Source organism: Brienomyrus brachyistius, chromosome 10 (genome assembly GCF_023856365.1).
Source record: "Brienomyrus brachyistius isolate T26 chromosome 10, BBRACH_0.4, whole genome shotgun sequence".
NCBI classification, from domain to species: domain Eukaryota; kingdom Metazoa; phylum Chordata; class Actinopteri; order Osteoglossiformes; family Mormyridae; genus Brienomyrus; species Brienomyrus brachyistius.
Genome location: NC_064542.1, coordinates 28,726,292 through 28,749,958, shown reverse-complemented (window position 1 = coordinate 28,749,958; position 23,667 = coordinate 28,726,292). Strand labels below are relative to the sequence as shown.

General features: G+C 46.8%; 1 protein-coding gene across 4 annotated transcripts; it reads right to left on the bottom strand.

Annotated features, from left to right (window-relative positions):
- Window positions 1-565: 565 nt before the first annotated feature.
- csnk1a1 (casein kinase 1, alpha 1) lies at window positions 566-21,782 on the bottom strand. 4 transcript variants are annotated; one of them, XM_049027216.1, is made up of 11 exons: window positions 21,092-21,782; window positions 20,836-20,942; window positions 14,222-14,348; window positions 13,994-14,092; window positions 11,532-11,615; window positions 8,418-8,557; window positions 7,968-8,046; window positions 7,549-7,623; window positions 6,016-6,122; window positions 5,532-5,680; window positions 566-2,462 (listed from the first exon to the last, which is right to left on the bottom strand). In XM_049027216.1, the coding sequence occupies exons 1-11, from the start codon at window positions 21,212-21,214 to the stop codon at window positions 2,455-2,457; spliced, it is 1,098 nt and encodes a 365-aa protein (XP_048883173.1). In that variant the 5' UTR covers window positions 21,215-21,782; the 3' UTR covers window positions 566-2,454. The 4 variants fall into 4 exon arrangements, with proteins under 4 accessions (XP_048883173.1, XP_048883175.1, XP_048883176.1 ...); XM_049027218.1 differs by having other exon boundaries at window positions 5,568-5,680; XM_049027219.1 differs by lacking the exon at window positions 11,532-11,615 and having other exon boundaries at window positions 21,092-21,780.
- Between the last annotated feature and the right edge of the window lie 1,885 nt (window positions 21,783-23,667).

Below are 23,667 nucleotides of genomic sequence, written 5' to 3'. Positions count from 1 at the left end.
TAGGGGGTCCAAACACAGCAGTAGCCCCCCCCCCCCCCCGTGCTGTTAAAGCCAGACAGCTTGACCTTTACACACCACCCTCCCCCGGCCTTTCTGAGCCATTGTGCTGCTGGGTCACACGTCTCCCCTACAAAGGGGCGGCCACTGGGGCTGCAGGCAGAGCAGACCTGCAGCGAGGCTCCTTTTCATTCCATGCACAGCTATTCAGCCAGCCTCCTGTGGCACGTCAGAGGCAGCTCCCCAGCAGAGAATCAGACCCAGGGCGTGGCGATGGGGGAGGGGCAGACCCCCATCTTAAGCACATATCAATTAGTAACCCCCCTCTCGAGAACTTGTACAGGAAAACCTTAAGCTGAAGCTAAGGGGAGACAGTGCAGTAGAATGAGGATTTATAGGATGGGAGTAGATACCCAGATCTTTGAGCGACAGTAAACCCACAGGAGGAATGACCACGGGTTTCTAATTAAGAGAATAACGGAATTGCAACAGCAGCAGTCAGATGTTCATCCATAGTCCCCCCCCCCACCCCAAGTACAATTTAGTCAATTAAACCATTTTCCACAAGTGCAATTTGAAGCCATTTTAATATTTACAGATATAAATTTTGAGTTTTTTTTATAAACACCACCACAAGCACCTACAACTAACCCCCACAACAAAATTTCACAGGAACTGCTTTGAGAACAGCAAGAGCTCTGTATCATTGTCACAGACTGTCCCTTTCGCCTTGACGGAACCCAACCAATGGGAGGCCGCTCGTTCACGTTTAACTGGCCTACCAGTCATAAAGCTCCCGTGTTGACGGGATAAACGGCGTCGTATTAACTGCTTGGGCTGGCAATCAAACAGCTGTAATGTTTAACCAGCCACCACAGATGCAAACAAAGTTGGCAACAAAAAATGGCCGCTTACACATACAGGCCAGGTTGGCAGATTTTTTTTCCTTTATCAAAATTAGAGACCGGGACAGTGGTTCTGACAAGTCATTTTTAATTTATTCTGACATGCTAAAAGGGAATAAATTACACTTTTATAGGATGTCCAGCAGTAAAATATTTTAAGCTGGGTCAGAAGGTAGAGGAGGGATCAATGGAGTCATCTAACAAGTTACTGGTGTGCGTCTCCTGTGGCCAAAGGCTGAAAAATTAATTCAAAATAATCTTGCTTCTTCTTTACAAGACTTAAAAGCATATAGAAAAGAACCCTCCAAACCTTAATAATCATAAAAAAAAATGTAAGGGGGGGGGGGGGGGGGAGTCGCCACTCTAAACAGCAGCGATATTCTCAGCCAAAGATAGGAAGCCTCAGTTTAAGGGTTATAATCTCGGCTTCCTACAGGAGGGAACGAAAGCCCCTTTGCCAAAAACGATCGATTTAAGAGGGAAAAGACGAGAGCAGAAAAAAAAGTCCTTACTAATAAAAATGTATTTGTGCATGTATACAAAAAAAAAAAAATAAAAGTAAAAGGGCAGTCTGCTTACGTGCCAAATGAAGATGGCCATCGCAGCCAAACTAACAGGTGAGTTTTTCCCCAATTTCACGCTGACGTTTCCAAAGGGGGAGTACAAACTGAGATTGCAGTGACATACATTTATATCCAAGCAATTTACATAGAGGTTTTAGTCAAGTGATGCCTAATCTGTAATGAACACGCTCTGTGGTGTTTATACGCTTTAGCCTTCAGTATACCAAGAACAAGAGTAAATGCAGCGCTCTAAATGGAAACCTAGTAGTCACTAGAATTTTTTTTTTTTTTTAATCTTCACATACGAAGCTCCTCTAGCACGTCAGCAGGCAGAGTCTCGATGACTTTATGAACCAAGAAACCCAATGTTTGCTTAGTGATATCCAGGATACACCAATTCATTCATTCATTCATGACGAAGACAAAAGTCCGAGTTTTACATCTTTTCGTCGCGCATTCTCGAGAAGGTGGAAGAGGGCCGGACGGGGCAGAGAGAACGTGCCGGAAGCGTGTGCGTCCGGCGGCGAGAAGCGCCCACCTTCGGAGCAGGCCCAGTCGGGATTGGGGGGTGTGGGGTGGGACCCAAGCAGCCTTTTTTCTGAAGGAGACGGCTCAGGGTAACATTGGCATGTGCACAGTTACATCCTCTGTGAGCAAACCATTTTAGACACTTCAGTTTGGAAAGGATAAGAGGGTCTCCAGGAACAGGACGATAGAAAAGGCAACAGCTTCCAAGCTTCATAACTAAGCCGCTTTCTATGTGTATATAGTATATACAAACCAATATATAGATAGATGCTGTGCATGTTATCTATATATAGCGATTACATATATAGTATACAGAACAGAAGTTCTTTAACAGGAAGGGGGAAGGGAAATGGCTGCCCACATGGCCTGGCGGGTTCTGGTGAACTGATCCGAGATCCGGGATGTGATCGGAACGCAGGTCCTTCTTTGACCCTTCCCATTCAACTTCATTGTCTTAATGCTTAGAAACCTGCGGGAGACAGCAGGGGGGAAGGGGGGGGACTGGGGTTAAGACACAGAATCAGATCACAGGCAAAAGCATGGAGCGAGGCGGGGGGCAGGGTGGGTGGTGGGGGGAGCAGCTCAAACGCCACAGTCAGAGGAGAAAGGAAGGAGGAGCCGGCCGTCTGCGAAGACCGGAGGCCAGAGTCCACAGGCGTGATGGAAGCGCAGGAACCTCACCGGCGCGAGGGGCTCCGCTGAAGGCTACGTGTATAAAAGCCCCGAAGGGGGACATGAAACAGCCAGAAGAGGATGTTAGATGTTTCAATCTTAAGCAGAGGAACGTGGGGGTCAGAACTGTGCACAGGGACTTCCTGTTCATGAGTCACAGGTAAAAAGGAAGGTTTAAAGCTGTCATTCCAAACTTCTAAAGCTGGACAGATCCGTTTACTGCCACTTTATAGTAGCAAATCCCAATGACTTGGGTTAATACACAACTCACACTGTCCCGTAAGCATGCGACACCAGGCCAGGCAGAGAGGGCATCAGACCTGGCTCATTCACCCTGTACATCTGCTGGCAGCAGATATCCCAGCGGGAAAGCCCCGCCTTCTCCAAGCAGTCAGCTAAGATTCACTCCCACTTCAATACCAGGCCAGTTAACCCGAGTCTGGTTTATGACACTGCAGCTTTGTCTGGGTAGGATTCCTACACAGAACGTGGGAGATCATAGCTATGACCGTTTCAGAGCACGAAACATGCTGAACAAGAGAGGTCTGTGAAATACCTCTGCAGCCTAGGAGGTGATTATCACCCCCCCCCCCTCAGCCCATAAAGTCCCCACCTTCATAATGGTAGGTACCGTCCTACCCAAACCTACGCCAGTCAGTGCAGGCACTCCCCCCTGCGTGTCTAAACCAGCAAGAAGCAGGGGCAACCGAGGATTAAATAACCCTCCTTGCAAGGTCTGTAAAAACCGGTTGCTGGTTCCAGCTTCAGTTAGGAAAAATACACCAGTATAACCAGTCTGAAGAGATATAAGGAGTGCATAACACAGCAGCTACAAATTCCTGCAGGCATTTTGTGGCTTAGGACACCGATTCCCAGAGTTGGCAGTGATGACATCACTGTTGGGTCCCTGAGCAAGGCCCTTAACACCCAACAACTCCAGGGACAGTCTGGCACTGCTTTCTCAAACACTCCCTGCTTTGAACAAAAGCACCAGCTAAATAAAACGCAAGGAAAGTGTGCACTCATACACCATGGACCTCAGGCACACGGTTCTGCATTTTTGGAAGTGTTACCTGTGAAGTGGCAAGGCACTGAAACTGCCCTCTCAAAACGTTTGCTTTTTGACAGGCTGCCATTGTGAAATCACAACGGAGGCCTGGAAACAAACAGGGCACTAACAATGGTGGCATTGTTTAGCTAAGCTACTAAGCGAATCGGCTAAGATTGCGTCCAAACAAACAGCACTCCCCCTCCAAAAGGGGGCGCCTTCAGCATCCTGCCAGCGCTGTCCAACAGGCACACAACCCTCCCTTCACAAGAGGAAAGGTGTTAAAAGGTGAGACACGCACTTCAAAAGCAACAGCCAGACAAGGAAGCACTTGGCTAATCTTTGTGTGCTTGCAGAGGTTATGCGGTACAAGTCTCTAGCTCAAGCAAACCGCAGGTATGGGACACTAACCAAGAGCAGCACACAAGGGGTCAGCCCGGTATCACAGCATCAGCAAACCCCACCAAACCCTCACCTCTCCATTCATGGAGAGCTGCAGACTGGCGTCTGAGATGTGGGGGTACCGTCGAGCAGCTGCAGCCAGATATGGCCCAGGGCTCTCAGGTGGCGACGACGTGAATCGGCCGCTAACTGCACTCACAATACATGACAGCTGAAACGTGCTAGCAGAATGCTAAATAATCAGACACGCCTCGTTCCACATCATTCGATTGGCGCACAGTTTAGTAGCTTAGCGCAAGGCAGAACGGCCCAAGAGAGCAGAGTTAACTTAGTCAGTCCCCTTGCGTCCCACAGCACTGGCTCCTTGAACCAGCCTGAATTCGCACTGAGAATGAGAGGACAGGGGTCTAAAGACCAGCCTGGTAAAGGCAGACATCTGTCAGGCCTGTTCTCCACACTGGGACACGAAAGAATCTAAGGTGCCCTCGGGCAGGTGGAGGGGAAGACTCCATGGCCTGCTCGCCTGCACGCTCTCTCTCGCTTTAACACTCAGACTGTAAGAGAGGGAGGCAGAGCGATAAAAGCCTCAGAACGATAGGAGGATTGGGCCCAGCTAGTATGCAGCTCGGACCACACGGTGCCTGATCAGCCAAGAGCAGCCTCTGGCGATCAGCACCACAGGACCTGCTATGCAACTAGCAGCTGGAAGTCAAACAGAAGCAGACCAGACATCTTAAAAAGCAAAAGTGTGGCATGGGGGACCGAAAGCCCACATGAACCTGACAGAATGGGATAATGGTGGGAGGTGGGAAGGTGCAACGGTCCATCTAACCAGCCTGGGCTGTGACCTTAAAGCAAATGGGGTACCTGCAACTCAAATGCAACAAAAATGGTTAAGGCACAAAAGCATCATTGTCTTTGTAAGCCACACCAGTTTGAGTCCCGCCCACCAAAGACAGAGGGAAGGTCACTGTTAGCACATCTTCTGGCTCAGTGTAAGACTGAACAGCATTCCAATGAAGAACAAGTGTTAGATCCAGGAACAGTGATTGACAAGGTCGTATCCATTCAGCCCATTTGGAAAGTGGTTAATTCACGAAAGGGATCGTTTAGTTTTATGCCCACAGAAGAAAATCACCCCCCAAAGAATAAAGACACTGGTTTAAAGTTAGTAGTCAAATGTCCCAAGGACGTCTTTGCATCTGCAAGACAGACCAATTGAGTTCTTTAGGTGTCTCCTTGAACTAACACCGTTTTTTTTTTTTTCGTTTTTTTTTTTCCTCTTTAATTTGGGAGGGAGAGAATGTTCCAAATTTATCATCAGGAACCTTTTGAGTACAAAAAAAAAAAACAAAGTGGAACAATTGGCGTCTCCGTTTTTGCACTGAAAACGTCGCTTGGCCGTTTGCTACTAACCTTTCATGTTACTCTTGGGTTTGTCAGTTTGCTTGCCTGTGGGCGTTTGTGCCTGCTGCCCCTGCCCCCCCGAGGATGCTGCTTGCTGGGCTGCTTTCTGCTTCAGCATGGTCCAGTCGAAGGTGTAGTCGTACTGGTGGTTCAAAGTCCTGTAGCGGGGAGGGAGACCACGGCAGCCCTGAGTCATGTGACCCCGTAAACAGTTCAACAGGCACTCCAGCCCAACAAGAGAGATGCAGTTACAGTCAAGTGTGAAACTTTAAACCTCTAATGGCCACCAGCTTTCACATGTGAAAGAAGAGCAAGGGAGCGAAACAGCCCTAATGGGGGGGGGGGGGGTGCGTTTGAAATCACGCCTAAAGCCTTTGGCTCCCAGCTGAAACAAGGCGATCCCCTACCTAACCCGACATCACCCCCCACCACCACCCCGAGTCCGACTTGGCGGCAGGCAGGCAGAGACACGCGTGGCAGTCAGGCGACTCACCTGAAGAGAATGCGGAACAGCTGTCGCAGGTACATGTAGTCGGGAGCCTCCTCGAACCGCAGCCCACGGCAGTAGTTCAGGTACATGGCGAACTCAGCTGGGAAACCCTGACCAAGGTAGACAGGACAGGTCATAGCAACACGCACATGAAGGGCAGCGCTGGAGTAACCAGCCCACATTCACACACAGCACACCAAGGCTGCCCTGCAGAGGGACCGCAGGAGACACCAACACTCCCTTTCCAGGTAAATTGTGGCACAGCGCCATCCTCCTTGCAGACCCTAAAGGCCACAGCGCCACTCGCTTATCCACTCTGCACATGCGTACACAAATGTTCATACCTCTCCGGTCAAGCCACGTACTTTGCACATGAGCACAATGTGTTGCAATTATAGTTCTATTAAAAATTATATAATTTATCATTCTGATATTCCCCACACACGTACCACTGCAGTGAGGTTTGTGTCCATCTCTCTCCGTTTTACAAATTCAGAGAGCCAGCTAGATTTACCAGGCAAGATTATATTTATTTATATCTATTTAGCAGATGCTTACATCCAAAGCACATAAAAGTGAGGAAAGCTTGGGGTCAGAGGGCAGGTCAGCCAGCACACCACGAGTATCTTGGATAAAGGGCCATCTTCAAAGGGCCCAGCAGTGATAGGGTTACTCTGCTGGACAGGATTCAAACCCACAACCTTCCAGACACAGACATCCATCAAGCTCTATGTGGAGCGAGGCTTCTCTGATTATTTAGCATTCTGCTAGCACGTGCCAGCCGTCACATACTTGCTCTCGCCCTGCAAGTCACAATGGCATGATGAATTAAGGATTTCCTGTCTCTGAGATTGATGCGCAGATACGAGAAGGTTGCCCTAAGCCTTTCAAGTTAAACGTGTGCTGCTGAAGCTCTTCCCCCTTCCTAACAATGTGAAAAGAATTATCCAAGCCAAAGCCAACAGGAAAGCCATGGTGTGGCATTAGGCTGGTCAACGGATACTCACCATGGTAAGACTTCCTACGGAATCTCTCCGCTTACCATGACTAGAAATCCATGCAATCATATTAAACCGCCATTGACAGTCAACAGCAGGTAGTCTACTTGAGTATAAGGAGGCCTCTGCTTCCCATGTTAATCATTTAAATGACCGAAGATGACGACACCCTGAGAACTTGCGTAAACAATGACGAAACAATGACGTAAACACACTTGGGGAGATGTCTGGCAAAGCAGGTTAGAAGGCCGCAGATTCAAATCGCAAAGCTGGCAGCGTGATGTCACCATTGTGGCCTTGAGCAAGGCCCTTAATCCAAATTTCTCCAAGGATTGGCTGACCCTACTCTGACCCTCACTTGTGCATTCACTAAATCAATGTAAATACACAAGGCTCAATTTCCACAGCTTATCCTTCAAAAGAACATCCACCTATATACATAAGGTATGATCTCAACAAGGAGTATTACAGATGGTCCGGAACTCCTCTGAAAGTTGACCACCATGCTGCCTGAGAAATACAAAGACCTCACCCATACCTTACACAAGACCTCTACCGGGGTTGACATCTTCTTCTCACTGATCTTCTCATATTTCTGTTTTTTTGTGGCAGCCTGAGGAACATGCAGAGGAAAGATGAAAGGAATGTCCACCACAAGCTGCAAGAGGCTCAGACATTCAGACAAACACCATGGCTCACAGCAAAGAGTGATGTCCAGGGGGAGAAGTGACCTTTATCTCTCATCCTTACCAAACTACCCTGTGTGTGTTTTACTCGGTAGCCGACACCTCAGGGGGTGGTGAAGAAACGCTCCTAGTTATACTATGCAGCAACACTCAAAATAAACTTGCTGCAGTGGCCATATCACAGAACAAGCTCAGGAAGATTTCAGGAACTATAATGACGGCACCCTGGCATTCGCTGATGCAGGACCAGCAGAATATCTGCACATCCTACCTTTAGTCCTTGCCAGGGCAGGCTGGTTCTGTTGAAGTACATCAGAACATATCCTAGCGACTCCATGTCATCACGGCGACTAGGTGGTGGGGGAAAAGGGAAAAAAAAACAAAAAAAAAACACACTTTCAGCAAAGACATCAAGTGGACCAACAAGACCTAAATGTGGAAATGCCATGTAATCAGGGGCTGTGATGCTGAAAAGGCAAAAGGGTTGCTTGAAACATATGAAACTGCCACTGGGGGTGGAGATACTGCTAGAGAACCTCAAATCATGGCCTCAAACAAAAAGTGGGGTTCTGGGTCAAAAGAAAACGCCATCTTAGGCTAAGGAGGACAGGCCAGAATCTCTCCCCATCTGTCCACCCAAAGCCACAAAATGGAAGGAGGTAGCAGTTTTGGGGCAAGTCCTCAACCAATGCACACGCCATCATCTCCAGCGCACACTGACCTCTGCTCGATGCCCAGATGAGCATTGATGCTGGCGTAGCGGGCCGTGCCGGTCAGGTTTTTGTCTTCTCTGTAAGGTATGTGCTGCCGTGTCCTGTTGTCTCGGTATTTTTTGGCCAGACCGAAGTCGATGAGGAACAACTAGGAGAGAAACAGACAAACCCGTATGCGCTAGGGAAGCACGACAGCCAATTACAACACCACTCCTCAGGCTTTATGTCCGATTTGCCAATTTTCCTTGCAGTCCTTTGAAAAAAAAATTGCAGCCCAACTGACACACGGATGAATGGGAAACACCCTTCCAGTTTAGTAAAGCGGGAAATGGGAAGGAAACAAAACAAACTTCGAGGACTTTAAATAAAAAAAAAAAAAAAAAAAAAAAAAAAAAACGGCAGGTCAATCCTCTCGACGCAGCCTAGGGCATCATTTGCCTCTCGCTCAATTAAGAGTGCCAAGCTCAGCCCAAATGCAGCAGCCTACGGGCAACTTGGAGGTGCCGTGGTGGAGAGGGCAGCACCCATGCCACTGCGGCAGGAGCTTCTGAAGCTACATCGGAAACCCAACTGCTCAGCCATGCTGTCGGGGTTGCTGGGCTCGCCCAGGGAATCAAATCTTATTTACTCTTGATACGGCTGCAAGTTTTATAGTTTCTCGCAGCAGATGACCACCAAGAGAATCTCCCAAAAAACACTGTCCAATTGAGTCCACCAATCTTTCCTCCTTCACCACCGCAAGGCCCCTAAGCTGGAACAGCAAGGGAAGAGAATGGAACATCTCACATCTATAAATATGCGATGTGGCCTTATGAAGGTAACCCAAAATAGCACCCTGCGTCCTGACACAACCAGGAGTGGAAAATGCAACGCGCTGTCCTAAAACAACATCAGGAAACTTGGGCCAAACAAACCTTATCTGCGGCAGCACAAGTCAAGCTTGAGAATAGGAGCTACGAGTACATTTAACATGCTTTAATGTCCGAGCTGCTCAGAACACCAGAGTATTTAGTTAATAGGAAAACACCTTGCGTGAGGAAAGGGTGCAAAAATTACTCCCTCACCGTGATGAAAGGTCGTGAAAAAGGTTTACCAGTATGGGAGACCACCAGGCACAACATTCAAAATTCAAACAATTTCATTGGCTAAAGCACACAGTATTCGATGGGATGACAAAAGATTAGCAAACAAAACATTTCCAGAGATTCAACAGGAGCTACACATTTCCTTCATTGATTAATAAAAAATAAAATAAAAAAACCCAGGCTTCCCAGACATATGAAGACAGCAAGCAGGAGCAGCATGATCGACACATTAGCAAACACTAACTAGCTCACTACAATTAAAGTTATATTTCACAAAACAGTTATAATAAGGACTCATTCTGAATAATTGCGAAACAAAAAGTCATGTCAGTTATGTATGACTCATCGACAGAGGCCACTTTATTAGGCACACCTTGTTCCTAGACATGTTAACATCGAACCACGTGGCTGCATCTGAACGAGGTCAAAACGTGCACACTGTCTGCAAGCACCACGGCCACTCAGATGCTCGAGCTAAGCGCGGTGGACCATTTAAGGCTCGTTTCAGCATCTTAGAATTTAGAGAGAATGGAGAAATGAGCAAAAAAGAAAACATCCACGTCTGGGTCCATTTTGTGGCTGAGAGGCCGGAGGAGTTCAGCCAGACAAGAGTGAAGTGCAGACACATGTCTTTCAACACAACTCATTCATGCTTGAAGTGGGTCCAGCCTGTTACTATACAGGGGTACACAATAAGGTGGCCACTGAGTGTACCTGGCATATGGCAGAGGGGTTGGGGGAGCAGTGTAGGTCCACATGCCGTGAAACGATGTTTAGTCAAAGCAGCATACACATCGGCGATGGCAAGACCAGTGTGGCACACGCATTTTACAGTGCGATGCAGCCAACACCAGAGAGTAAACAAATCAGAACTTATCGGAGGAAATGCTTTTACAAACTGGCTAGCAGTCAGTGAGATACCTCTGTCAAACAGAGCACAGTGCACTTTGCCATATCAGAATGCATTGGGCAGTTTATTTTGGTTTCTAGATAAATCTTTACGATACACATCTCTGCTTAGGCCCAGAATTGACGGTAAATGAGGTGCAGTTTTAATAGAAAAGGGTTACATCAGCCCAGAGGTGGTTCAGCTACCACATACGCAGGCGCGCACACACATAGCCTCACATATACACGGAGTTCACACCACAACTGCCCACTTCTCTACAGCAATGTCTCTCAAGTAAATCCTCGGGGGACCCTGTCAGACAGTCCACATATTTGCTCCCTCCCACACCTTACCAGGAGCTGAGGAGGGGCAATACAGACTGCCTGGGGGGTCCACAAGAAACAGATTGAGAGAAATTGCTCTAAAGCAGGAAGTTACGTGGGCTGTCATACAGAGCATGGAGGAAAGTGTCATACACAGGTAGTACCCAGCACTGTTTCTCCCCCCCCCACACACACACACTACCAGCAGCTCCTGACATCATCGCTCTTCACAGGCCATGCCAGGTCAGTCTCGACCAGCTATATGGCTCCCAAGATACAGCCCTCCCCAACCCCACCAATCCATGCTTGGATTTCCTAGCAATCCATCAGTCTTCGCCACCATAGGTGTTACACCTGAGACACAACACGACCCCCCCCTTTTTCCCCAGTGACTGAGGGCTTCAATGGAACTGCCTCCTGAAAAAATGCAGCCTCACACCCACCCCCCAAAAAACCCCCCAGCACAGGCATAAGTGGGGACACCAAGATGTAGGCAGACCGCATGCAAGCTACAGGGAAATATATCCACCCCCCCCACCCACAAACACTATAGAGAGTGCCTCAAAACAATGAGGGCAACGTTCAACGGTAACACACCCTACACGCTGCAGATAAACCCTGCACACACTAGATTCTTCACCTAAACAGATCTCTGCAACCTAGACTACACGTTAATCCACTGATCTGTTTAGCATGTGTGTCTGAATTAAATGCCAACAAGTGTTAATGGTTACTGGTCAAATTCAAGCACTAAAAATAACATGAGAAATCCAAAAGAACTGGGGGGTGGTGGGGGGTGATCAGGAGGCGGTTGTGGTTTCAGACCTGGTTTAATCCTGAGAAAGATGGATCCTGAGAAGAACTAACAGCCAAGCTTCTTTTCCTCTTCCCCACTGGAGATTCTAAACACTGAACAGACAATAGAGGGTGCAGTGCATCAAACAGTATCGCTGACAAGCCCACACGGCCAGCGCAGACAGGCAACACCGAGGCTCAGAAAAAGGACGGAGGAAGAGGAAGAAGAGCAGGAGGAAGGGCAGCCTAAGGCCACCCTCCTTCCCCATGAGCAAGCAGCTTCCAGCAGAACCCGGGAGCTCTGCTGATCTCCGGAGAGAGAGAGACAGAGAAAGAGCCCACAATCCACTGCTTCAGCGTTCTTCCAACGCAGCTCATGCTGCTGGCCTGGCAGGGTGGACAGGCAAGCAGGGCAGCCAGTTAAGACTTCTGAAGTCTCAGCACATCACCTGCTCAGAACTATGAAGGAGATACAGACCTTCATGCCCGTCTTCCCATTCAGTGGCATCCTGATCTAGCATTTAACGCTAGCAGTGCCATCCAATACCCAAGCTTTCCAGAGAGTAGCGCCACCTAGGGCTGTGTGGGGAACCACACCATCTGCACCTGGCTTACTAGGCACAACTAGGGTTAAAGGGGACTAATTCTCAGGGTTAGCCCTACAAGCCACTTCTATAGGTGTAGGCATGAGGTGCTTCTCCAAGCAAAAGCAGCCACACAGACTCAAAGCCGCCGTCTTCCCACATCCCCAGCAGAAGCGACACAACTAAAACAAACAGCCTTCCTGCTCATTGTAATGGCACTGAGAAGGTGAGGCACCTTCAGTGAGGAAGAGGGTAGAACACTGGCAACCTCTGGTGTGGCCCGATCAGGCAGTGAGGCCCACAGAGCGTCAACAAAACACAGAAACAGCATGCAAACAAGAGCATGATTCCAACCACAGACGTGGAGTTTAGTACGGACAGCATTTCAGGCAGCTCTAGGTTCTGCTCTGTAGGGGTCGAGCACAGCTCAGAGGAAAAGGTAGCCTGTAATGACAAGTGCCACCATAGCACAGAGAAAGCAGCTGACACGAGGCCAAGGTGCGTTAGCAAAAAGTGATGTACACACATCCACTTCTGCTGTAGACATCTACATGGATCAGTGTGCAGAAAGGGCAAACAGAACTTGCAAGGCATAATCTGCGCTGGATACAGCAGGTGGTTTGGCCAAGCAGGAAACAGAAGAGTAACAATACTGACCTAAGCTGTGTGTTTGGGTTTAGGGGTGATTAATGTTTAACCTGGGCGATTCCAGATTTCCAGTAACCAATACATCATCTCCAGGATATTCCATATTAATCATAAAGCCGCATTTGGAAACTGATTTCCCAAGCATCCCCTGACTGCACCCACAGGACTGGGCAATATATGGACACAGCCAAATTAAAAAAGCAATCAGCACCCAATGTGAAGGAAACGAACTGGAAGAGAAGGCCAAAGGACTGGGACGGATGGAGGCAGATGACTCCAGAGGAGAGCTACATGGACCAAAGGAGCTTGGACGAGACTCGCGTGGGGAGTCTTCATGACCAGTCACTGGGCTTGAGCGTCCGGGGGTGAGGGGGGGGAAGTGAGTATGTGATGGGGGTGGGGTTTGCAGATTCAGTTTAGCATAAAAAAAAAAAGAAAAAAGAAAATGAGGTGGTAACTCAACATGTGCATAAACAAAAGCTTGAGACTGGCATTCACACAAACACACAATGGTAAACCAGGTCCAAACAGCACTGCCAAAAAAGGTAGTACAGCCTTCAACAGCAGCACCTGTTGCGTATCGTCTCTGCCTCTCGTCTCGCTCTAGGTGCGACCACGCGACCCCAGCCGCCGGCGCTGCCTCCACTGGCCAGTCAGTGTCAAAACGCACATCATGCTTTAACTTCGCCAAATGTTGCCTGTCTGCAAGGCCTCAGATAACGACGTATTTAACAAGAGCAAAAAAGCAGGCAACTTCAGGTACGGTGGACGACATGGGGTAAAAACAAAATACCAAGCGGTTTTCTGCGGAGGAAGGGAAGATTACAGGTCATGCAGAAGCTTTTTTTCTCATTTCCATGAGGAGTAAAAACCAAGGAGGCCCATCCACGTGTGACTGATTTCATATCAATTTGCCATCACACCCACAATAACACAAGCTTGTGACCATGCTACACAAAAATATTCCTGTAGCAATACCATATGGGAAGTTAAACGTAATCATGGTGGCTTAAATCTAACTTAAAGTCTGCCTTTTCTCAGGCTACTGTTTCATGTTGCTGAGTATTTGGTTAAAATTTACAGGGGATGTCCTATAATCCGAGGGAATGATTTTATTCCTCACTTGTATAAAACTGCACGTGTGCCGATCCCAAACCACAAGGCAACATTCTGGCAAAATTGTCCCGCAGTTGAAATGTGGCAGCTCGGTGCAGGAGCCAGCGACTCCCCAGGGCCTGCTCCACAATCCCGGGGGCTTACCTTATTACAGTGACGGCCAATACCCATTAGGAAATTGTCTGGCTTGATGTCTCTGTGGATGAAGTTCTTTGTGTGAACATACTCGATTCTGCTGATCATCTGCAAAGACAAACACCTCACAATGGTTCAATTCGTGGAGAAAGCCATCATCACAATCGTATCGCTCGAACCCAACGCAGCTGGGATCCAGCTGGGGATTTAGCATAGATACTGTAGTTGGCATTTTACCTGGTCAGCGAGCATGAGGACGGTTTTCATGGTGAACCTGCGCGAACAGAAGTTAAAGAGGTCCTCCAGGCTAGGCCCCAGAAGATCCATGACTAGGACATTATAGTCCTTCTCCTGGCCATACCACCTGAAACAAAGCAGCACCAGCATCAGACCATGTAAAAGAAGGAGTTTTTCCTTAATATATAATAAAAACAGCCCAACATGAAGATCAGGGGCAGGAAGATCAAGAAGGAAGCTGCTCACTTTCCCGAACAGAGTTAAAAGCAGTTTTATCTGGTTTGGGAAGGGACTGCTGAATGTTTCAAGTTTTAAACCGGTTAGACCACACTGACTGCCATGAGGACATTAATAGCTACTGTTACATTCTGCAGAGAGCAATCTCAAAGACTAGAGGAAACTTCAGATAGAAAGGCATGGGATTAAGGATGGCTAGGCCCAAGTCATTCAGAAATGAAGGCAGAATGGTGACGTAGTCGTTGAGTTCACATCCTGCGGGCTGCAGTCCTGATTTTGTGGGTGCATAAACCATGGTAAATCAATACCTCAGCAGCTTTATAGCTGGAAAAAAAGTACAATTCTGTCAGCTGTATCAAACAGCCAAAAGAAAAAGGTCAATTAGACAGCTGGCTGAAACAAGTCTATTTTGCTAGATACTGCAGGTAGTGGTTTTGGGGATTCACTACATTCTCTTCCTGTCGTTCAACATAAAGTCACGGAAATTTACACTGTTGAGCAGATAGCAGGAAGTTAAAACTTGCAACCAAAAAAACCAAATAGCATGTACAAATGACTAAAATTCATGCAAAAACAGATGCACTAAGACAAAGCAACAAACAAAGGAGGTAACCACAATGGCTCCTGCTCCAGTAACAAGGTATGGGTCCAGCAGCGAAAACTGACAGATTAAGAAGACCCAAAGCTGTCCCCCACGACTGGACGTGAGGGGATTCCTTCCAACTCCCAGGAATACCACACCAACTCTGGCACTTTGTGAATTACATCTTCACTAAGGTGACAAAAAAAGAGCATCAGTTCTTTAGTTCTTCAACACAAACACCATCTGGTTAAACTGGATTTCCCACAACCTGTTTTTATGGTGTGTGCGTGGCAGAGAGACAATACTCCAGCCGCTAGGTGACTAGCCTCTCGGGTGTATGGGATCAAAATCTGAAGCGGCTGCTCATTATTTTTCGTCGCATTTCACCTGCCTGTATGAAGCAGATAGCTGCTCTGTGAATGAGTACCCAGCAGGACTGCCTTTGTTTAAAAGTAAAACTCCATACAAACTCAATCACCACAGCTTTTATTACACATTAACAGCATGTGGCCAGAATAAGATGCAAGCAGCTGGCAACCATGAAGACCAACATCACACAATGCCGCCCAAAGCTGGGCCTAAATCAGCTATCAGTACCATTACGCAGGTCTCACAACCCAAACACCGATACAACACTGACCTGCACTTTAGGTGGACAGGCATCTAGACCTGGCTCCCTGCCCTGGAAGAGCAGAGCGGACACACCAATACAAACAAAGTCGCTGAGCCATTGTAAAACGCAGAAATACACCCTAAGAACACACAGTCAGCAAAACAGGAGAGCAGAACCCTGATTGGCCACCGCCGATTTCCCCCCCGCTCCATTTCACCTTGGGCCACCTGTCCTTTTTCCATCCACTAAACCCAACAAGAAATGTAGTGAGTAATGAGAACTGCAAAAGGAACCCAGTTAAGAGGATGAGGCCTAACCACCATTTATGATGGAGCACAACCTAATACAGTAAATAATCTCCATGGTCGAGGAAAGCAGCACTTAAAAGGGACAGTTTAAAGGTATTATCTTCAAGGCACCTCTGCACAAAAGCCATAACCAGCAGAGTCATTGTGCCAACTGCTTTCATCTAGAGCAGCGACATTACCACAGTACAGGGCGGACTCTGATCTGTGTGGAGCATGGCCACCAAGGCATTAGACCAAGGTGACCTGACAACGATTCAGAGTGCCCCCACTGACATCTATTTTTTCCCCACTCAGAGGCAAAACTATGGTGACCAAACATTCTACATAAAAACAGTACTGTCAGGAACATATCTGGACACACCACACAAAAACAAAAACTTGAATAGGTTGAAGGCAGCACCACATAATTGTACACTAGCAATGATGCGCATGAAAGTGATAGGAAAGCTAACCATACATGCTCTCAAGTCGTTTAGCAGTTTATGGTTCAACCTTTTACAGTATTTAGGCCGTGCAAGGCTAAGCGAAACAACCATGGGTGTTTTACTTAGCAAGTGAACAAACGGAGGAGATGGAACGCAGTTCCAGACAGAGGACTGAACACGCCCTGGGGAGCAAGTGGGGATAATGGTAAGACAAGGTTTGACATTGACAAGAGAGAAAGTTCACAGAGTAAACACCATAGGATGAGCATTTACAATTGGCCTAATCAGACAGCTTGACTACTCCACACCAAGGAATTGTTACAGGCATTCTGAAGGGCACCTAAGAAATGAGCGAACGCTTCCGTTGTAAAGATCCGGGACACTACAGCAGCAAAACTACAAACCACAAGTGCACCAGGATAAGATTAACAATCGATGCACTACAGGCAACCTGGTTTATCTGCAGGGATTAATGAACTTTAGAGAGGGGGGGGGAGACACCTTTAGGACTGATTTCATAAGACAAGATGCAGAAAGATCACATCGGTAAAATGGAAAACTCTGGTGAGCATGGAAATGGCTTCAAAGCATTATATAACCCAGTCATTGCTTCCTGACAGCTCACAGGCTTCCCATCTAAGCCAGGCAGCAAAAGGACAGGGCCTCACCCCAATCATAAGACAGAAGCAAGCAGACAACTTGCCCCACTACTTTCTTTGCCAGTTCTGATTTGTTTGATCTCCATGGGGCAGCAGAAAGTTACTAATGCTACTTTGAAATTAATCTCACATGGATGTGTGCCCTGGTTTGTTGGAGGGTAACACCAGGGCCTAGTACCAAACGAGTGCAGCTGGAAAGGGCTGAAGATGTGTCATGCCTCACCAAAGCATCTAGAATATTCATAAGTGTTTGAGATGTCTTCCTTGTTAGGCTATACATTTAAAATAAGCAGCAGCTGCAGCTCTGGAATCCACGGTGAGCAGAGCGACACTTTACCCGCATCAGCATAGAGCAGCTACGCCGCTTTGTTCTGCAAATGTGAGCTGGCCAGACGTGCTGCAGTCCCATCGATTGTGTCCAAAGAGCCAAGAGATCAGCCAGGCACTCTGCTCAATGATGAGTGCCAGGCTCATCAGTACTGACAGAATGGATGCAAAATCAAACAGTGCATGCACAGCACATCACAGTACTGAAATCACAGATCTGCAAGGCTGAAAAAACTAGTGTTGCAACTTACTAAAAATTATCAGGAAGCCATTGATGCAGTAGTTAAATGTAATATTGTGATTAATAAAGGTCATTATTAAATTTGGTTTTGCGAGAAAAGGGATATGCATTGAATGTACCTGAAATGCTGATATTGTGGCAAATGAGGCCATAATGCAGGGCAATTACAACTTCCTTGGCAGAGTAGCACTGGGTGCTGCGGTGTGTTGTGGGGTTCAACAAAAAATTGAAGTAATACAAAATGAGTCTTTCCAATTACACTGAACTGAAAACTTCTGCTTTCCTGTTTGTCAGGTTACCTTTGCTCATTAAAGAGAGAATCCAGACCATTGAGTTAGTCATGCATTTGCTGACCAGGATCAGAAAGTTCATTATTTCCAGTTGAGAGGGAAGACAACTGAAATTTGAAACTCTCCATAAACTTTTGATGTAAACAGGGAGTGAAACACCCCCACCGCCTCCAAAAATATTCAGAGCAAAGAAAGAAGAAAACAAGCCACTGAACAAGTCATCAGCGCTGAACATCCTCAGATTTCACTTTCACTTCGCAAGCCAGCTTACCAGACAGACAGCTGGTCATTAAAATCAGAATGTGGGAGAATACAGTATTATTGTTGATTTACAGCCCTCAAGAGTGACTTAATGACATTAACAGGAGTGAAGACCTCATTATTAAAAGCAGTGAAGTCACACTCCACAAGCCCCATGCACCTAATTAAGTGCCTAAAAGGTAGCAGTTTGTCTGTTGGCAAGCCAGTTTTGACAGTGACTCAGCAAAAAAGGACACACTAGCCGTAGGAAACCTGGATTATGGTACAAGCACATATTTTAATCAAATCCAATCAAGACAAATACTCCACTCTTGTCAAAACTGAGCCACCCAAAAGCACAATAGTTCCCATGAATCTTCATAATATTACTCACTCCTAGCTTTGAAAAACGCTGCTCAAAGTCATACTCTGACCTTAAGGATCACCGTTTAACTGGACCTGGTCCAAAATGTCATCAGTAATTGGGTTCATAGAAACCATTCCATAGTTGTGTCCTGGGGTAGGAATAAAACAGCAAAGCTTTCAAGTAGACAACAAATATCTCAAAAATACTCCAAAAGCAAAGGATTTTAAAGTGGACTAACCAGTCAGCACACAAAGGTACAGGAAGAAAAAACAAAATGCCATCCCACCTCTTTGGTATAGCGAGACTACTACTCTACATAAAAATAGTTACTACCTTTGTTTTAGACTGGTACCAAGCCCAAATACAACATTTATAAAACTAGTACGGGCCCCCTGTCCACCACAGAAAACATAATGACAATAAGCAAAAAGATTCTCACTAATTCCACACAATAAAAATCAACTGGGACTCAAAGCATGTCATAAGCAAGCAGACTAACCATTCTCATTACTTCCTGCTTTGAACAAACAGGCAGTGCTCACATTCAGTTTCTACTAGTAAACACAGAACACATTACATACTTCTCAGAATGAAAATTTGTCACTACAAGTAATAGGCAACCATGTGGCACCCTGAAAAAGCAAGATCGGTTTTCTCCTGGGTCAGCACAATTTCCAGTTCTTCTGTGGTGGTCACCTCCATGCAGACAACCCCTTCACAGCCACTGCTGCAAAGCCCAACTAAATGCCTTATCCAGACCTCCACACAAACACTCAAATTTCCAGTCCACACTCAAAAGACCAGACAATAACTGAACCATGTATAAAATACACTTCCTTATTACTAAGGGAGAGCAAAGTTGAAAGTCACTGTTCTGCTTAACAGCGGGGACAGAGCTGACAGCCTCTGGATTGAGTGACAAAGAAGGCTGAGGAGCGTATGTGGTGCAAGACCGAACGAGGAATTCGACCCCAAACTACACACAATTGCTTTGCTAGCCAGGATCCTGAGCAATTAACTTCCATGAGCTTACAGTGGCTGCCATCTTGTGAATGCTCCAAGGCCAGTCGGAGCTATTTCCTGCTTGTTGGGCTGCTGCAAGTTGATCATCTTGTTTAATACACTGAAGTTTCAAGTCGATTAACCTCTATTATTAATCCAGCATTTCCACAGATTTTGTGAAGCAAGACCGAGCAAGTTGTGTTTGTATTAAGGAAATACTTCAGGCGGCAATTCCTAATTTAATTACACATCAAGAATGGCTGGAAAATAGGTTTCTGGCTTAAGGACAGAGAAGTAACACCCCAGCCAGGCGTAACCCAAAACTTAATGATAGGCCCTGACCTATCATTAAGTTGTGAATTTGTATTAAAATGACTTATTTAATTTCAATTCAACAAATGATGCTAAACACGTATTTATTCCTTGGTCACGTTACAAAATGAACAGAATGTGGGATTATTTTGTTGATTCTTAACGCCATGCCTGCATCTAGTTATATTCATAAAGAGATGTCGATACAATTACCACTGAAGGTGACATTTCAGATATAAAAAAAAATACAGGCACAAATACCGGGCAGTACTGTCGGAAAATTTTGATATCTTAGGGCTTCAACACAACAACTCACATCAAAAAGTCAATACCGTGTCGTCCGTGTACATTTGGTGACTCGCGAATTTAGTGCCCCGAAGGTGCCGTGTGAGCAATCAGTCGGACATGACGGCAAAGCGAGCCGTGATCGTGGAACAATCCGGTTTATTGCGGCCTACACCGAAACCGAGGTCCGATACTGAGAGGTTCGACAAAAAACGGCTCCAGCGTCACGCTGACTACAAACACAGGGCTGTAATGGCGTCGAACCACTCGGGTGATACTGAAACCAGGACCGGGCGATATCTGCCAAAATACAGTCCCGCCGCTAGCTGCTTTCAGTCCCCCAGCACCCTTCCGCCCCCTCAGCGGACTTTTAGGAGATTCCGAAAGAACCGGCCTGGCCCTGTCACACACACTGCGCCCAAGGCCCACGGAGCCGCTCCAGTGGCCGCCATTTTCTGACAGCAGGCGGACATGTTGGGAGCAAAGACAACAAAAGGCGAGCGGCCATTTCGCTTCGACTCGCCGACGAACGGATGGAGTGGATACGGAGGGCAGCCCAGCGTCCCAGCACCCATATCAGGTCCATATTAGTTCTCACCCCGGAATACATTATACCCCCAGCCAGTAGTTAGCAATTAGCCGCCTAGCACCCCGATAAGTAGATGACACGGTGACAGATCCCGTCGGCCGCCCGTTCCTAATGTCCGAAGGGCCGCCCGTCTTACCGTATGTGCGGGATGCCCACACCGCCCTGCAGGATTTTATACAGCTTGCTCTCGTATAACAGCTGTGGGTGTCTGGCCTTCTGGGACTCCAACTTCACGGCCACCTCCTGAAACGACATGAGCGAGAGCGGCTTTAGTGATGATCGCTATATGTCCAGGGTCGCTCCTCCATCTTACACGCCCGGCCCTAGCTTAATAGCACCGACCTCCCACCCCTTTGACGTCCATAATACGGCAGACTTCTCGGGCCGTTTACCTCTCCGTTCGTGATGTTGATTGCCAGGTAAATGTCGCCGAAGGATCCTGATCCGATCTTCCGAACGAGCTTGTATTTTCCGCCGACTATGAACTCGGCTTTGGAGCCGCTACTGCTCGCCATGTTGTCGGAGACGCGAGTAAAAACTCGATCTGGGGTTGTTCGTGGTTAAAAAAAAAAAAATCTGATGGGTCTATCTAACACGATCCCGTCCGCTCGTCGTTAACAAAGCATAAGGTCCTGATGGAGACGGGCGGGCGCTCACTCCAATTAGCTAAATACTCAGCGAGATGAAGCCCTTGTCATGGGTAGAAAGGGAAGGCGTTTCGCTGGTGATTGCTTTTAAGCAGAAATAAGAAAAGCTGCTGCCGTCCCTTCGGAACCTCGTCCGGCCAAAGAACACCAAGGCAGTCTGACGAAGCTTCCCTCCCTAAGCCGCCTCAGCGTTCGGGTGGGCGAGGTTACTTTAAATTTTCTTTCTTATGTCTTTCTTCTTCGCTGGACGTCAATCTCTTGGGACTGGTATCCACACGTTAGAGTGGATGCCCCCTTCCCGTCCGTATTCTGGGGAAATCTCCGTCGAATCGCCACTCTTCTTCAGAAGCGCAACCCGCTCACTCCGCCATATTGCCGTTCCGCTCGTCCGTCTCGAGCTGGCTGGGCTTTCTTCCCACAGGACGAGGCGGCGCGAGCCGCCGCAGGCAGGGGTGGAGCCCCGACGTCAGCGGGCACGCTGGTGCAACGCACGACAGCGCGAGGCGAGGGACGGTCACGCGTTACGTTAAAATGGCGGCTGCACAATCGAGGTAGCCGTCCGATATTAATAGATGGCAAAAAACATAGAGAACAGTACTGCATTCGTATGGGATTTTTGGATTCGTTGAAAAAATATCATTTTATTGTTTTAGAAAAGCAAAAATAAATAAATAAATAAATAACCAGTTTAAGAATGATATATTGTGAAAACTGGGGCCTTGATAATACAGTATCCAACAAATGCCTCAAAATGGTTTCGGTACCGCTGACGGCAGCGACTCTGCCAGCTGCGAAATTGCGGAGAAAGACTGCCACCTAGTGACGGTATGTAGTAGCTCAGACCCTTTATTGGAATCCATTTTGAGACGTGTCCTCCTACCAGTCTGTGAGACTCGAAGTGGATTCTATGATATATATATATATATATATATATATATATAGTGATAACAACTAGATACAAAATTGTGCTTGAGAGTACCCTGTGTTTTTTCAACACCATGTACACTTCGCAGATACTTCACCAAACCACACCTTGCATTCTTATTGAGCCTTGATCAAAAAAGCATTTTAACTGTTTAATTTGGCGTCATTCCTTTTTTCTAAATTCCTGCTCTACCTCCCTGCAGACACACCCGTGTCGTGGCTGTGAGGCCAGCACTCCTAACCCCACCCCCAAGCCACTAAACCCTTCATTTTCAACATCCCGACAGAAAGAGGAACCAGATTGGGGGGGGGGGGGGGGGTTCTTTGGTGGGAAGCACACAGCTGACACACGGTATTTAGCCATCTGTGTCAAGTGATTTGGCTGTTTGTGATTGTGTGATGATACACACAAATCTTACACATAGGGTTATACCAGGAAACAGCTCCCCTTTGCATAACTGCTCATAGGCAGTTTCTAGATACAAGCTTTCTCTGTGGCCCTACTCTGCTGTGTCCTAAGTGTTGTTCACAAAATGTGTGAGATCAGTTGACAAAGGGCCAATAAATTCACATATTTTTAAAACTACATTTAATTGCTGCCAGGAGTGGGGAGGTTCACTGTAATCCGGCAGTAAAACATGGTGTTAACAGGAACTGCATGGATTATATCTGACTGTTTCAGCTCAGTGAATGGGTGACCTCTTTACAATCCAAGTCAACCCAGTTCCAATTATTATACCTTTTGGTGTAGTTTGCATTGGACATGATGCAATAGGTTACATTTTATGACAGGATAATGGGCGTTCTCTCCATCATTGCTTCCACAGACAATATAAGTGGAATAAAAAAGTGCTTGAGCAAATATAATCGTAGCTTAAAGGAGAGCGACTGATAGCACGTAAATACAGAGACCAGGACTCTCACAAAATCTGTTTTCCAAACCTATTATTCTGCCTTACTTCCAGCAATTGTTATCTGTAGCTTTTCAAAGAAATGTTTGCGATTGCTGTGCTGTGTCTCTTGTGTTCTGTGATACACTAGCATTAAATATGTGATGCTTAGCGCACAGACGGTTAGCATGTATTAGCATGATGTGAAAATGCCATTTCACATTAACCTACCTGCCCTGAGCCCCAGAGCACTTGATGTCAAACAGATTTCAAAATGGATTCAATCGTGTTTGTTAATGGGAATACGAAACTCTTGATAGTTGCCACATTTTTGAAGTACCATTTCTCCTCCAGTGTAAATTTAATTACAAATATAAATTCTTATATAAAATATATTTGATTATGTAATTTCATCAGTGCCTCAGTGGGTGTCAATGAATGACAGAAAATTATAAGTGACTGACATTTGCCTGATATTTGTGGTACAATATCAGAGTATTTTTCTTA